The sequence below is a fragment of the Ambystoma mexicanum genome, chromosome 1p (genome assembly GCF_040938575.1).
Source record: "Ambystoma mexicanum isolate Mex_15411 chromosome 1p, UKY_AmexF1_1, whole genome shotgun sequence".
NCBI lineage: Eukaryota > Metazoa > Chordata > Amphibia > Caudata > Ambystomatidae > Ambystoma > Ambystoma mexicanum.
Window position 1 is genome coordinate 715,076,219 of NC_090921.1, and position 16,453 is coordinate 715,092,671.

At 51.4% G+C, this 16,453-nt stretch overlaps 1 protein-coding gene across 1 annotated transcript in view; it reads right to left on the reverse strand.

The window, feature by feature from the left end:
• The window catches only part of EFNA1 (ephrin A1), a 32,550-nt gene extending 16,839 nt beyond the window's left edge, over window positions 1–15,711 (reverse strand). The window contains exon 1 of the mRNA XM_069650150.1: window positions 15,343–15,711. Coding sequence (XP_069506251.1) covers window positions 15,343–15,434 — 92 coding nt within the window. The 5' untranslated portion in view covers window positions 15,435–15,711. The remainder of the gene's footprint in view (window positions 1–15,342) is intronic.
• Window positions 15,712–16,453: the final 742 nt, after the last annotated feature.

The window sequence follows — 16,453 nt, forward strand, 5'->3', positions numbered from 1 at the left end:
CTTCACCACAAAAAAATGCAAATTACAAACAAGCACTCTACCAACACCCAAGATGCAAATAGAACACCCACATACAACCACCCACCAAAACCGCATAACAGTGGCAAACTAAAAACATGTTTCCGAACTGCAGGCACCAGCACATCAAAGCTCACTTGTGCTTTTCCCTCTCAATCCCACAAACTAACCCTTCCCAACCCCTTTTCCTTTGCAGATCCACCCGAGCGGAGCGCGTGGCGACCATGGAAATGGCAGCAGTGCCTGGTACAAATCACAATAACAAAACAGCAGTGCAAGCCCCAACTACTGATACCAGAAAAAAGATACCAGAAAAAAGCAGTACACACCCCCAAGGCCCAACCTAAAACCACCCTGCCAACCCTCCCAAACCCTAGACAAAAACAACAGTGCAAAACCCCTATAGCGAGGTTAAAACCACCCTGCCAACACTTCTCAACCCTACACAAAACAGCAGCGCAAACACCCAAGATCAGTCTTAAACCACACTGCTAACCCACCTACACCTTACCCAAAAGAGCAGCACAAACCCCAAACACCTGCACTAAAACCACCCTGCTAACCCTTTCAAACACTATGCACACAAAAAAGGAGTGCAAACCCCCAAGACCCAGCCTAAAACCACCCTATCAACCCTCCCAAACCCTAAACAAAACAGTGCAAACCCCCCGCCCCTCCAAGACCCAGGCTAAAACCACCCTGCCAACCCTCCCAAACCCTACACAAAACAACAATGGAAAACCCCTAGACCCAAGTTAAAACCACCCTGCTGACCCCCCTTAAACCTTGCCCAAAAGAGCACTGCAAAGCTCAAAGACCGGCCTAAAACCACCCTTCCAACCCACCCAAACCAGCAGTGCAAACCAAAAAGACCCGGCCTAAAACCGCCTTGCCAACCCCCTAAACCCTACACAAACCAGCAGTGGAAGCCAAAAAGCCCCAGCCTAAACTCTCCTCCCCCCCGCCAGCGCTCCCAAACCCTACCCAAAAAAGCAGTACAAACCCCAAAGACCGGCCTAAAACCACCCTGCCAACCCTCCCAAACCCTACACAAAACAGCAGTGCAAACCAAAAAGACCCAGCCTAAAACGACCCTGCCAACTCTCCCATATCCTACACAAAACAGCAGTGCAATCCAAAAAGACCCAGCCAAACACCTCCATGCCAATGCTCCTACCCCTGCCCAAAAAAGCAGTACAAACCCCAAATAACCGGCCTAACCGGCCTAAAAACACCTTGCCAACCCCCCTAAACCCTACATAAACCAGCTGTGGAAACCAAAAAGACCCAGCATAAAAATCACACAGCTAACCCTCATACACCCTACCAATAACAGCAGTGGAAGCCCCAAAGACTAGGCCTAAAACCACAGTCCTACACTACACACAAAAAAGTAGTGCAACCCCCAAAGGCCCGGCCTAAAACATCCCTGCCAATGCCCCTAAACCCTACACAAAACAGCAGTGCAACCCTCAAAGACCCAGCCTAAAACCACCCTGCTAACCCCCATACACCCTTATCAATAACAGCGGTGCAAGCCCCAAAGAACCAGCCTAAAACCACCCTCCCAAACTCAACACAAAACAGCACTGCAACCCCCAAAGACCCGACCTAAAAACACCCTGCCAACCCTCCCAAACCCTTCACAAAACAGCAGTGCAACCCCCAAAGACCCTGCCTAAAACCACCCTGCCAACCCTCCCAAACCCTTCACAAAACAGCAGTGCAACCCCCAAAGACCCGGCCTAAAACCACCCTGCCAACCCTCCCAAACCCTTCACAAAATAGCAGAACAAACCACAAAGACCAGGGCTAAAACCTCCCCGCTAACCCCCATAAACCCTTACCAATAACAGCAGTGCAAGCCCCAAAAAAACGGCCTAATACTACCCTCCCAAACCCAACACAAAACAGCAGTGCAATCCACAAAGACCTGGCCTAAAACCTCCCCTAAAAAAGCAGTGCAAACCCCAAGAACCAAACTAAAACAGTCATGCCAAACATCAGACGCTCAACCCAAAACATAATTGAAAGCCCCAAAAACCCAGCCTAAAACCACCCCCATAAACCCTTACCAATAACAGCAGCGCAACCCCCCCAGCCTAAAACCACCCTGCCAAGCCTCCCAAACCCTACACAAAACAGCTGCACAATTCCTGTCTACTCCAAAACAAGACCGAGGCTGAAACCACCCACCAGCCTTCCTAAACACCATTCAAAGCAGCAATAACCCAGCCCCGCCCCCCCCCTCAGACTTAGTGCAGAGTGTAAAGCAGTCCAGCCATCATTCCCGGGCCCCATAGAATTTGCTCGATCCGAAAACCCTGCAGCTTGGGCCCACGCGGCTCAGAAGGCGATGCGGCCTGTGCCTGCCTGCCTGCTCGGGCCTTCGTCTATTTAATTAGATTCTTGGCGGCTGGTGGGAGGAGCGGGCTGGCCTTTGATCTGGGTTAGTGAGGTGCTTAAATGCACTCTACAGGTTTTTAATTAGGTGAGATTGTGTTTTTCGCTCACATTTAAAGGGACAGGCCGTGGCTGAGCCAATCCAGCTCTCGGGAAGAGGCCCGACACGATGGATAGGAAGCCACCTCACAGAGAGACTTCAAAGTGCTGCGTAAAATGTACATAGGAGTTGACGTGGCCCCAAAGCGCTTTGTAAACAGTACACTACAGAGCTCAAATCGCTTTGCACACACTGCAAGGGGCGGAAGAATGGAGGCACGTTTTTTAAAAAATAGTGGGCGCATAGAAACAGGGGGAGCCGGCATGGTGAGCTATATACACATCTTGGATTATTATTATGGATGAATAGTTTGAATAATAGAGGCCCATACTTGTGTTTTACCTATTGACTCAATTGGACCTGAAGGGGCATTAAAAATGCTCCCAGACTGCGTGGCATATTTCAGCATCATCTGGCGCCGCCGAGGGCACCTTTGATTACATCCCATTTATTGGCCACATGGGAACGCCGCTGGTCTGCGCTGTTCCAAAGAGAGAGGGGAGGGGTGGGGGCTGCCCACTGCTTGTCGCTCATTCACCGCCCTCTCCGGGATAACACAAGAGGCCTGGGTTAATCATTATTAGTTTTAAACTCTATACAGAGAGAGCAACAGGGAACATGCGCCGCACACAGAGGCGCATGCGCGGCGAACGGGAGGGCTGCTGCACCGGCCCTTGGGCAGCGAGCTACCTGCGCCGCAGCCCAGGCAGGTCACCACACTGACCCCTTTAATTAAATGTGCCCAGCGGGCCCGTGGGGCCCGAGAGCGAGTTTACAGGTGACCTTAGCACACCATCAGAGTCAAGCAGTAAGGGAGGAGTGCGCCTTACCCTGAATTGAGCACACACAGCAAGAGTGCGGCCTTGTGACACGACTGTGGACGCTCCAGCGTCTTCTTCAATGGCTTTTACAGTAGAAAGAGAAAAAAGACGACGGCGTCACAGTGTGCTCGGTAATGACGTCAGCTGCGAGACTGTGTGCGCTATGATGTCATCGGCTGTGAGACAGGCGTGCTCTGGCATGTCCTTGACAGCATTCACTATGATGTCATCAGCCAATAGGCCCTGTGCTTTGGTCTTTGCCACCCAGTAGTGTTGCTACGCCTGTAAAAGATCCGGGCTACGCTAATGTCGGGACTGTCGGGATTCAGGGCTAGCTAGCCTTGTGATTGTTGCACCTGAGCATTTATCTGGGGCTACAACCAAAAGAACTGGGGCTATAGCCCCCTCTGCCCACTCCTAGCAACACATCTGATGACACCAGCTGTAAGGCCTTGTAGTGCCACCCGCAGTCAGGTGATGTAACCCCTGACGCCACTGTCTTAAAGAAAGCGTTCTCTGTGGGCTCATTGGCAGTGAGGTTGATGCTTTGCAACGTAAGCAGCAGTGTGATGGCAAACTCTACCGTAGGGGCTTGGTTTATAGTTTTCGCGTTAAATATAACATTTTTCAACTGCAAGTAAGTTGCCTATATCGTTCAAGGTAAAAATAAAATAAAAACACCATTTCACATTTTACAAGTGATGGTGAATATATATTTATAGAGAAAAAAACAATAATATTTCTTTGGACTAAATTCCACGTTCCCATTTCTGAACTGGTGGTTAAAACTCCCAACTGTACACCCGTCAAGTGCCACCAGTGAGTAACTTTTCCCTTTCCATTATGGAATTTTCCACACACTTGCACTGGTTATCAATATGGAGGGCAGTGTCATTCAGGGACACTGTTGCAGACAAGAACATAATGCTTCAGAATATTTTTGTGCATGTGTTTTATTTGGGATTTATAAAGCGCTTTTAGCCAAAGCGCTATACAGAGGTTCATAAAAAAGTACAATAAAATGAAGATACAGGCAAGAATAGAACAGCTTTGTACATCAGTTTGCAATAAATAGGTCTTCAGTGAGGAACGAAATAAAGAGTAAGATGAGATTGAACGGACAGTGGGAGAGAATTTCAATGAAAAGGAGCTAAAGTAAACGAATGAATATGAGAACTAGCACAAGGAGGACAAGGGACTACAAGAAGAAATTGTGACTGAGCACGAAGAGAAAGAGTAAGGATATAGAAAGAGACCAGCGAGGAAAGGTAAATAGGTGCAAGATTATGAAGAGATTTAAAGACTAGACATAGAAAATTAAATTTAAGTCGAGAATGAAAAGCCAGCCAAGAGTAGGAATAGAAGAAACAATCGATTCATGTGGGAGAAGATAGAGAAGACTCTGGAAGCATTCAGCTGAGCAAGACGAGAGAACAGAAGACCAGAGAGACTGAGCAAGAGAAAAGTCGAGAAAAAATGAATGTAATCAGAAGTTTTGTTGCATCAAAAGTTAAGAAGGATGGGCTTTGCGGATATTGTATAAATGATAACGACAAGCATGAGAAGATAAAGAGATATGATGGGCAAAAGACAGATCTGAATCAAAGTAGAGTCCTAAGTTACGAGCCCAGGAAGAAATAAGAAGAAAATATGGAGGAAAATAAATAAAAGCAAGGAGGAGAAGCAATAGTGTGTGCAGGGAAAAGAGTACTTCTGTTTTGGCAGAATGTAATACCAAAAGTGTTCCTTCATCCAGGGATGAATGGCTAGGAGACATACAGAAAGTTTAGCGTCAATTTCAGAAGGGAAAGAAACCGATAGCAAAAGTGCAGTGTCTTCTGCATAGAAACGGTGAGAAAGACCAAAGGATGAAATGATTAGTGCCAAGGGAGAAGTATAGGGAGGAAACAGAAATGGTCCCACGACAGAGCATTGAGGAACACCATGAACAAGAGGGATAGTGTCAGAAGTAGATCCAGCCCATGGGACCCAAAAAATGTCCTTTGGGATCCATGGGACCGGAAACCAAAAAAGGACAGACCCTGAAAATCAAAGGAATGAAGGAAGAAAGAGAAGAGGATAAGAGGGAACGATGAACCGTGTCAAAAGCTGCAGACAAGTCCAACAGAATAAGCAAAGATTCATGTTTAGAATAAGGTGCTGAAAGAAAAGAATTAGTAACAGAAAGACGAGGTGTCTCAGTAGAATGAAAAAGCCGGAACCCCAACTGAGCGAGAGGAAGAATAGAATTACCTGAAACAAAGTAGAGACCTGAGAATAAACAAGAAGTTCAAGGGGGTTAGAAAGATAAAGGCACAAGAGAAATAGGATGAAAATTAGAAGCAAGCGAAAGATCAGAGGAAGCTTTTTCCAGACAGAGGCAGGAAACACAGAAGTCGAGACACATATTAAAGAAAGAAGTTATAGAAGAGACAAGAGAAGGATATACTTTAGGATAAAGCACTGATGCGATAGCGTCAAGCGGAGATGCAGTAGGAAGAGCTCGAGATAACACGAGAAGTTTCATCATTTGTGATAAGAGAAAACTGCCATATAGCAGTATTCGGAAACCATGGTGACGCTACCATACAGCGTTGTAGCGGCGCGGGGGAGAAAGAGGAAGCAAAAGGTGGCAGAAAAATAGAAAAAGAAACAATACGGTGATCAGAGATAGAGCGGAAGAGCAGACACCAGACATGTAGAAGAGAAGAGGTGAGAATAAGATCTAAAGAAGAACCCGGCACAGCAGAGGGGGGGGGGCAGAAAGAGGAGGAAGAAAAGGAGAAGCTAGAAGAAGATTTAGATGCGTAGAGCACAGATGGAGATTGCCATCTATATGGGACATGTTCCATTTAAGAGAAAGAGAGTTACGCCAGAGTAAATGACTCCTGGCGATAGAAGCCCCCCCCTCCCCCGTTATATGGTCAGTCCCGTGAAATGCACCCGAACATTCAATGCGCCATGTCGGGGCTGTGAAGGCCAGAGAGGGGTGCGCGCCCCCTTCGCCAAAGTCTACAGAGCGAAAAGCGGGGCTGCGCAGGCGCGAGGAAGAACGCGTTAAGTTCGAAACTGGTATTTCCACTTTTGAACTGTAATACTCGGGAGCTTATGTGTGCGCGTGACACATGCCCGAGAAGCCCGAAGCAGCCCGGCCTGCCAAAGTCACTGCCTCGAGAGCAACCCGATAGTCCTAATTGTGATGAGAGATAAGCAGTGCTGAGGGGCGAGTGGGGGTATGCATCAGTCATCGCGTCTATTCGGTGCTTGGAGAAACCAAAACAACTGTCAGAAACGTACGGGCTCAAACGCCTCTCCCAGGCACCGCGCGCCCCTGATCCCAGGACGCGTTCTCCGACGCCTGCGCTGAGAAAGTGCGGCTCTGCGCCCCAACAATAACACACACACACACTAAGATAACAATGCACACATTCTGGACCGAGAGGGGGGGGGGCTAGATCGGAGGTCGAGGGTGCTCTGGAAGTTGGGGTTCTCGGGTCTAGCAGCTATTTGTGCTGCTCAATCTAGCTGACACCCCCTGCCTTCTCTCTCAGGGTGCAGCGTGGGTGGCAGCCACTGTCACAGCGCACAAGGTGCCCCATACAGGCATAGGACGTTTAGCCGAGGGGCTAGTGTCACAGGGTGCCAAGCACGAACCGAAGTCCATGATCATAAAGGTTTCTGTGTAGTAAATGCCCTGCCCACGTTCCATGCCGGGTCCCTGAATCTGCACCGTGTACAACGTAAGGGTGGGCCCGGATGATCTCCCTCCCCAACCCCAATCCCCATGGGCCAGAGATCACTGGTCACTTCCATGGCAGACCCAAGGGGAGCTCACTGCTCAGCCTCATGGCGGAATTCACACTGTGCTCACATCCAAGGCAGGATTCACACACCGCTCACCTCCATCGGAAGCTTATGGATTCACACTGTTTCTCACCTCCGTGGGAAACTTATGGATTCACACTGTTCTCACGTCCATGGGAAGCTTATGGATTCACACTGTTCTCACGTCCATGGGAAGCTTATGGATTCACACACCGCTCACCTCCATTGGAAGCTTATGGATTCACACTGTTTCTCACGTCCATGGGAAGCTTATGGATTCACACACTGCACACCTCCATGGGAAGCTTATGGATGATTCACACTGTGCTCACCCCCATGATGGATACACGGGATTTGCTCTCGGCCTCAATGGTGGATCCGTGGATTTACACTGTGCCCCCCTCAGGCAGATCCTGGGGTGCATCCTGTGCTAAGTGCCATGGCAGCCCCAGGGTGGGGGCAGATTCTGGGAAGCAGGCTGTGCTCAGTGCCATGGCAGCCCCAGGGTGGGGGCAGATTCTGGGAAGCAGGCTGTGCTCAGTGCCATGGCAGCCCCAGGGTGGGGGCAGATTCTGGGAAGCAGGCTGTGCTCAGTGCCATGGCAGTTCCAGGGTCGGGGGGGGGGTGTCTGAGGGGTCACACAAATAGGTCTAAACAGCATAGCTGTGCTGTAGAGCGTTTTGGAGTAAAGCGCTATATAAACATACTAAACACACATAGCTCATGAGACAGTGGCATGCTGAGGATGGTAAGCCGGCCTTTTCAGGGCTGGACATCTGGCATTTGATTGGAAGCGGCGCTGCCAGTCTTGGAGCCGCCGTAGTTATGTGAGGCAGGCCTTCCTTATACAGTGGTCGTACAAAGCCCCACGTGTTGTGTGTGCAGGACGATAAACTGCGCACATGTCGGAGTCTCCGTTAACGTTTGCTGGTTTTGCAAGAACCAACCTTTTGTTTCCAGCTTTGCGGCGAGTTTGGAAGCGAGAACATAAACCACGCACCTTGTTCCACGCAATAGCCCGCGAGCTGGCATTCGAGCGCCAAGTACATCCATTGACACAAAACACACAACCGAGAAAGCGCAGCCGGTTGTGAACAGAGCATTAGGACCTTTGAGAGCACTTGACATTTCCTGTGTTAGGACAACGTGGGCGCCACGGTCTTGGTCGGACAGTAACCGCCGCCCCCCACCCGCTTCCCCTCAGTAATAAAAACGTACCTAAAAGGGGGAAGACAATGCGAGGAGAGAAGACCTGTCATCAGCAATTGCCCCCCCCCTCCTGCAGGGTTCAGCCTTGAGAAAGGAAAGGCCGGGGAAGCGGCTTCCTTTGCAGGCCCCGCTGCCGCCACCGTCACAGGAAAAAACAAGCGTCCGTGCAGCCGTGAACTCTGGGCCTGGGCTTGTCGAACAGCACAGACCTCAGCCCCCAATTCCTCCACAGCTTGACCCCAGAGTCACAACAATGCAAAAAGGAAGCCTGGGATGGGAGCAGGTGGCCTTGCACAATCTATCAGGGCTCATGACACGCGGGCTGCAGCAAACAAGAGGTTAAGTGCGTTCACTAGTGCATTCCTATGGAGGAGACTACGGGTAGCCGGCCCGTTTTAACGACCTCCAAATCTGGCAGACGTGTCTCCGAGGAACACGGGATGCCCAGGATCACGGGTGTGTGAATTGCGATGCCGGGACTCCAAACTCTATATTCCTGTTCCAACCGAAACGTGGCTCCTACTCCGTACCCCTTGCAGTGGGCAAGGGGACCGTGTGCTGGGTCGCCTCTTGCTGGCCTTTCCCCAATGTTAGGCGTATGAAGAAGGCGGGGGCAATTTCACAAAGAAGTAACCAGGGGCAACTCTATATTATCCCTAGGAGGGGGAATGCCACCGTCACAATAAAGGGCTGCTAGTAACTCAGACTTACTCCTGGCTTACTTTTCACTTTCCAGGAGTAAGTCCGTGTTTCTTTAGGCATCTTTCTCTGAGAAGTCGGTAGTGTGACCAGCCCGCTTGACTACTGGAAAACTACGTTCGATGCCTGTCCCAATCGGCCCCCAAATACCTAGCAGAAAGTATACACCAGTCCAATCCCTCAGACCTGCTCGTGAAATATACTCACACCAACTCACAGTCCCTGCATTCAAGAGAGTCAAAGTTGGGCGGGGGTCCAGTTTCGGAGCTCTAGCATGGAACTCGCTACCTCTCAAACTAAGAAAAGAGCCCTCCCTCAAGGCCTTTAGAAAAGCACTGAAAACTAATCCGTTCAAGTAAACTGTGCGCTTGTTGTTGACACCATGTAACAGACTAAGGCTTAAGCCGCAACCTTGTATTACTGTACCCAATAATGTTTACTATGCCTAAGTGAATATTCTGGAACCGCGACGCCCCAGGGCCGCTGTGCGCGTTACAAATGCAAATAAATAAATAAGGGTGTTATCCACAATATAGAGTCATCTTTGTGTTTCTAAAAATATTAGCTATACGAGTAAGACACCCCCTTACTGGAAAAAGAGAAAAATAACGAGTGCTCGCCAGAGCGGCACCCATACTTGAGTGTTTTTAAAGGTTAGGTGTGAACGGATAATTGCAGACGGGGTGTGGGGGTGGGGTAAGAAGCCCTTCCTCCACGCGGTAGAGTGACAGCTGAGCACTCTAGACTGCTACTCTGGGAGAAAGAGGCTCGCCCTTGTGTGGCGCAATTACCATCAGTAGAAAGTGAGAACACAAGGCCCGCCCGGGCCGGGCCTCCAGTCTCGGCTTACTCCATGAAGAGGAGAACTGCACGCCGGGGTCATCTTGCCTCGCCGTCCTGTCACCCCCTCTCTAGTTACAAGGCTGCCTGCCATCCCAAGTGCTCCGCGGACAGGGGAGTAAAAGGCGCGAGAGAGCGAGCAGTGGCGGCGTTGCCAGCCCCAGCCCTTCCCTCGTGCCAGCTCTCTGCTATGCGACGCCCCCCTCCTCCTGGCGCATAGCTGCCCGCTCCTGAGGCGGGCCACCAAGCAGCCAGGAGACGGGCGCCTAGAGGAAACATCTGCTCCGGGGCATTTTTTTTTTAATGTAGGGGTGTATTGTGCAGTGCTACAACTTTTGTCAACTTCCAATCGCTCCCGTATGAGAAGCAGGATACGAACCGCGTGGGCAGCAATGGGGAAATGGCAAAGTGAGGAGAGCGGATAGCCACAAACACAAGAGTCATGGGTAGGGTTAGTGTAAGAAGGGTATATGGGTTAGGGCACAGGAAAGAGAGCGAGGCAACCAAGTTCAGATAGAAAGGAGACCTTGAAACAGGTCCGGCCCAGGCGACGGAGTGAGGCCGTGTTCTGCACACTCAACCACCCGTTCTAAGCATAGGAAGCCGGGCAGCGTGACTGGCCTGCGGGAGAAAGCCATCGCTGCATGGGTCATTACACTGACAAGGGAGATGGCGGCCGCGCCGATAGTGGGCGAGGCCGCGGCCCTGGGAGGTGGGGGTTGGTGACAAATCGGCGAAAACGCCATAGTCTAGATAATTTGAGGCTAAAGCACGGGTCCCTTCTTCTGTGTGCTCGGTAACGCCAGCGTCCCCCAATAATTGCAATGCGCGGTGCATAGCGCCCTCTAGCGGGCCCCCAGACAGGCGCTTTCTACTTGGAGCTCCGGGCTTCCAACACCAGGGGGACTTTCTGGGATAGTCTCCATTCACGTTTTTAAGGGTTACTTTGGGATTCTAGGAAAGATGGCAAAGCCGTGGTGACGGGCGCGTACAAATAAACTAAAGTACCCCACAGCCATTGTATTGATACACATATGTTTTTTTTAATCAAAAGAAAAACGTATATTTATTAACGCTTCCTCAGTCTAAATACTAGGAACACGGGCAGCGTCGGACTGGGACAGAACATTGGCTCGGGAACGAATGAAAAAGTGGCCCACTGTTGCAAAGGAAAATTAATTCCTTTTGTAACAGACTGATTAGTAAGGTGGGGGGGCTGTTTGGATAAATTGTGACGAAAATTGTGCAATTATTTATTCAGCAACACTGGTCAAAACTACTAGCCACAAAGTCATGTAACTCAAACTGGCCCTCATGAGCAGAGGCGTTGCTAGGGGGGGGCTAAAGGGGCTATAGCCCCGGGTCTTTTGGTTGTAGCCCCGGATAGAAGCTAAGGAAGCTACAACCAAAAGGATATAGCTAGCCCCGAATCCCGCCAGTCCCGACATTAGCTTAGCCCCTGATCTTTTCCATGCCTAGCAACACCCCTGCTCATGAGCCAAAAAAGTGCCCTACTTTGACCCCAAAAACAGGCCCACACCAGCATTTTGCGTTTTCGAGCCTGAATGCGGGTAAATAACGTGCTCTTTTCGGGCTCCTGCCCCCAATTTTGGGTGCTTGGCGACACGTTGGGAGTCGGAGCGTCGCGGGGCTGCGTGCCGGCCATCATATCTCCGCCCCCCCAAAACCCCAGATAAGCAGCACAGAGCCCCCCCCTCCCCCCAGCCAAGAATCTAAGAACGCTTTGAAAAGCTGCACTCGTTCAACATGTCTTTTTTAACCCGCCGACGAGAGCACACAGAGGTGTTTGTCTGCCATCGCTTCTGATTTAATTATCGGTGGCGGGTGGCGGGAGCTGGGGCATTTTGCCACTTGTAGTTTTTCATCTTGCTTTTAACCCCCTCCCCCCCAGGGACTCCACTAGGCTTAACCAATTTAACTTGCACACAGGGCAGCGGGACACAGCTGCCACCTCTGCACACACAGTTCTGGGTGTCCAGAAGGGTCAGAAAGAGCTTAGCCACCCCATCTCTCAGCACCCCCACGCCCCGCAGTGTTTAACTTGCAGCTTAATAACACGCTTCAAAGGAGTTGAACCCACGTTTAATTCATGAGCCCCGCCAGCTCTGCGCCACGAATGCCCTGCTGCACGGCACTGCGAGCGCTTTGTCCAGGGCGCTCCGACCTCTAATCCCCTCTGACCCCCAATAGATCTCACCAGAGTGGGCAACTACGGATTTGGGGGCGAGACCAGCTGCTGCGCTGCCAGTGGGGGGCGGACCCCAGAACGTTTGACCCTCGTTGTGCTAAGAGTGGGCAGAAAACGGATAAAGTACGAAACAACAACACAATCCTGGCAGGCCACAAGAAAACAATGTCCCGCCGGCGCAGATGCAGCAGCTTGGCCGTTGCTTCGGAGCAATCGCTGTGGTTTTTGGGCCCGGGAGAGCGAGTATTGATAGTGTGAACATTGTAACCAGCAAATGCAACTCGCAGCGAGAGTTATTGCGAAATCTGGAGGGTTTATGGCAGGCTGTTGCTGCGTGACTGTAGGTGGGGCGGGGGCGGGGTCACTCGCATGCGAGTGACCCCGGGTCTGCCATCCTGGCCTATTTTAGACTCCGATCTGTGGCCAAAGGTGATCTAGACTGTAGGGTCATAGGCCAACAGCAAGTCACCCTATCGCCCACTTCCATACCCGAATGTTGATCTGGCCGGATCACCCGGATGTGATGTGCCCCTTCCCCGCTTACAATGCCAGGAAGTTTCCCGGAGCGAGACACTCCCACCCACACTGGCTCACCACTCACCACCAACACACACACCTAAGCGAGCAGCAATTGCGCAACCCGAGGCCCAGGGGCTGAGTCAGCGATCCGTCACGCGAGGCTCCTAGGCCTTGCACAAACCCGGCAACTCCTCCTGAGCCTTGCACAGAGCATGGACCCCCACTCCCCCCACCACATACTGCAGCTCTTACCGGGCCTTGCAAAGACCCTGCAACCCACCCTTACACAATGCAGCTCATCCTAGGGATGGCACAGAACCTGCTACCCACTGTGCACTGCAGCCGCTCCCCCTGGGTCTTGCACAGACTCTGCAACCTTCTATTGCACACTGCAGTTCCCCCTGGGCCTTGCAAAGACCCGACAACTGTCCTTTATGCACTGCAGCTCTTACCAGGCCTTGCAAAAACCCTGCAACTCTCCCTTATGCACTGCAGCTCTTGCCAGGCCTTGCAAAAACCCTGCAACTCTCCCTTATGCACTGCAGCTCTTACCAGGCCTTGCAAAGACCCTGCAACTCTCCCTTATGCACTGCAGCTCTTGCCAGGCCTTGCAAAAACCCTGCAACTCTCCCTTATGCACTGCAGCTCTTACCAGGCCTTGCAAAGACCCTGCGACTGTCCCTTGTGCATTGCAGGGCTTACCGGGGCTTTCAAAGGCACCACAGCTCTTTTTCGGCCTTGCAAAGACCTGCAACCCACCCTTACACACAGGGTCGGACTGGGCCATAAATTGGCTCGAGCAACAATGAAAAAATGGCCCACAGTTGCAAATGGCTATTAATTCCTTTTGCAACACTGTTTGAATAGTAACAAACGGGATTATTTTTATAAAGTGTGATGCAATTTCAGCATGTTAATGACTCTTTATTTAGCAACCCAGGTCTAAATCACTAGCCTAAGAGTTAATTAACTCATCAAACTGTCCCAAATAGCCCAAAAAAAGTGGCCCACTTTGACCGAAAAATCTGGCCCACACCAGCATTTTGTGCTTTTGGTTCGGCCATGGGCCTATTGCCCTATAGGCCAGTCCGACCCTGCTTACACACTGCAGCTCATCCTACATCCTAGGGATTGCACAGAACCTGCGACCCAATGCGCACTGCAGCCACTCCCCCTGGGACAGACTCTGCAACCTTCTATTGCACACTGCAGAGTGTGCAGCTCCGAGTGGGCCTTGCACATACACTGCAACCTTCTCTTGCACACTGCAGCTCCCCCAGGGATTGCACAGACCCAACAACCTTTTCTTGCACACTGCAGCTCCCCCGGGTCTTGCACAGACACTGTAACCTTTTATTGCACACTGCAGTTCCCCCTGGGCCTTGCAAACACACGGCAACTTTATGCACTGCACCTCTTACCGGGCCTTGCAAAAACCCTGCAACTCCCCCTTATGCACTGCAGCTCTTACCAGGCCTTTCAAAAACCCTGCAACTCCCCCTTATGCACTGCAGCTCTTACCAGGCCTTTAAAAAACCCTGCAACTCTCCCTTATGCACTGCAGCTCTTACCAGGCCTTGCAAAAACCCTGCAACTCTCCCTTATGAACTGCAGCTCTTACCAGGCCTTGCAAAAACCCTGCAACTCTGCCTTATGCACTGCAGCTCTTACCAGGCCTTGCAAAAACCCTGCAACTCTCCCTTATGCACTGCAGCTCTTACCAGGCCCTGCACAGACCCTGCCACCTTTCTTTAAAACGCTGCAGCTGCTCTTCATAGGACTTGCACAGACTCTGCAACCTTCTCTTGCACACTACAGGCCTCCCCTGGGCCTTGCACAGACACTGCAGCCTTCTATCGTACACTGCAGCTACCACTGGGCCTCGCACAGAGCCTGCAGCCTCTCCTTACACACTGCGGCTCTTACCGGGCCTTCCACCCAAATGCGTCCTCGTTCCCACGCACCTACAAACTACAACCAACTGCTGCTCCTTTCAAAACAACCCTCTCCCTGATTTACACGGAAGTTCACCAGCTCTGAGAGTATGCACAGAACGACAGCGAGCTAAGCGCTTTGAAACTACTACAGTGGTGACTTGGCGCCGGCGACCAAAGCATAGTAACATACCAAATGATGGCTTATACATACTGATTTACATTCCAAAGCCACCCCCCCCTTAATCAAGTAGTGATGCGAAACAATTCACTTTGTTCCTCTGGGAAAATCTGGAAACAGGTAAAAGGTCACCCTACAAAAGGAGGCACGATTTCCTCCACGTGGGAGCAGCCAAGACAGGCATGTCCCCCCTTCCCCGTTTGATCTCTCTCGGTGCTTTCACGCCCAGTGGGTAGCGGCACTGACTGCCCCCCTGCGGCCAGGCAGCTGTGCCCTGCCGTTGAGAGCTTTCGCTCCGACCAGACAGGAGTTTGCAGCGGGGCGTGTGACGTGAACAAGGACTGGTGCCCGTGTTTACTGCTTGATCTGACTTTCTTTAAAGAATGACAAAAACACCAAAGTCGCAGCAGGCAGCTTCCAGGCGCTTTACACTTCCTAAACACCCCAAGCGCAGAGACTTTTGTAAGCACGAAGTGGTGGCCCACGAGAGAGCATAACACTAGCAGAGGGGTTTCCCTGGTCCACGGGGTGATTAGCCAGCCCGCCCTCCCGAGGCCCACTGGGATCACAACCCGAGAACTTACTTTGAGTTGGAGCTGTTCCAGAAGACGAAGTGCCTGTCGGCCCTTACTCCCCAGGCGCAGACCAAGAGGACAGCCATTCCCAGGAGCTCCATGCCCTGTGGGGGCTAGTGTTCCGGGGGTGAGGGGGAGCTTCGGTGCAGTGACAGCGGGTCCGTGTATCTGCTGCTCCAGGGAGAGCTGGTCCTTGGGAAAGTTTGGGTTCGGGGACAGCTGGTCCTTGGTGAAGGCAGAGTCCGAGGGGGAACCCCTGAAAGAGCCGGTCCGTAGGATGCGTGTGGGTCCAGGGAGAGTTAGTTAATCCTTGCGAGAGAGAGAGAGAGAGCGGGCACGGCACGCACTGATCCGCAGGCTGACGAGGCTTGTTTGTGTGCGCCTGGGAGGGGCCTCCTCGCTTTTGTGGACTGTGCGCTCCTCCTTCCGTGGGCTGAGCGACCGGCCTCTCCCCCCTCAGGCCTCTGGGGCTGCTGGCTCCTCCCCGACACTAGTAACCCACTCCGCACTGTTTGTGTTGACTCCAGAGCTCGGGCAACCCCTGACCTACATTAGGGGCTGGGAACTTTCTTTGCTCTTCACCCCCTGCCTATATTTTCAAAAGACCCTCCCATCATTTGCACCCATACATGATCTCTGGCTGTTCATGGCGCGCGAGGAGAGTTTCAGTGTTTTAAAAAGCCCGTTCCCGGTTTTGGAAAACGGGAGGGTGACAGTCACGGCATTTTCAATCACGAACATTTATAAATAGATGATTTTTTGGACTTTGGCATCCGATGGTGGACTCGAACACCCCGCACCTTCCAAGTATCCGCCCTGTGCATTCATTGCTTGTGCCAGAGAGACAGGCTGAACCGTTTTTTAATATCAAGACATGTCATGTCAAACAGGGCTACAGCCCCATTGATATTTACATGCGTAAAATAAAAACGGTGTTGTAGTTGAGATGCTCAGCTTTTCATGCGAAATATGAATAATAATCAAGTTCATTCTATACATATATCATCAAAATACATCAGTCAGCATTACTTTGCCCGAGTTCCCGTAGACTTGCAGTGCCCGAGTCCCCGTAGACTTGCATGGCCCTAGTACCCATAGACTTGCATTGCCTGAGTCCCCA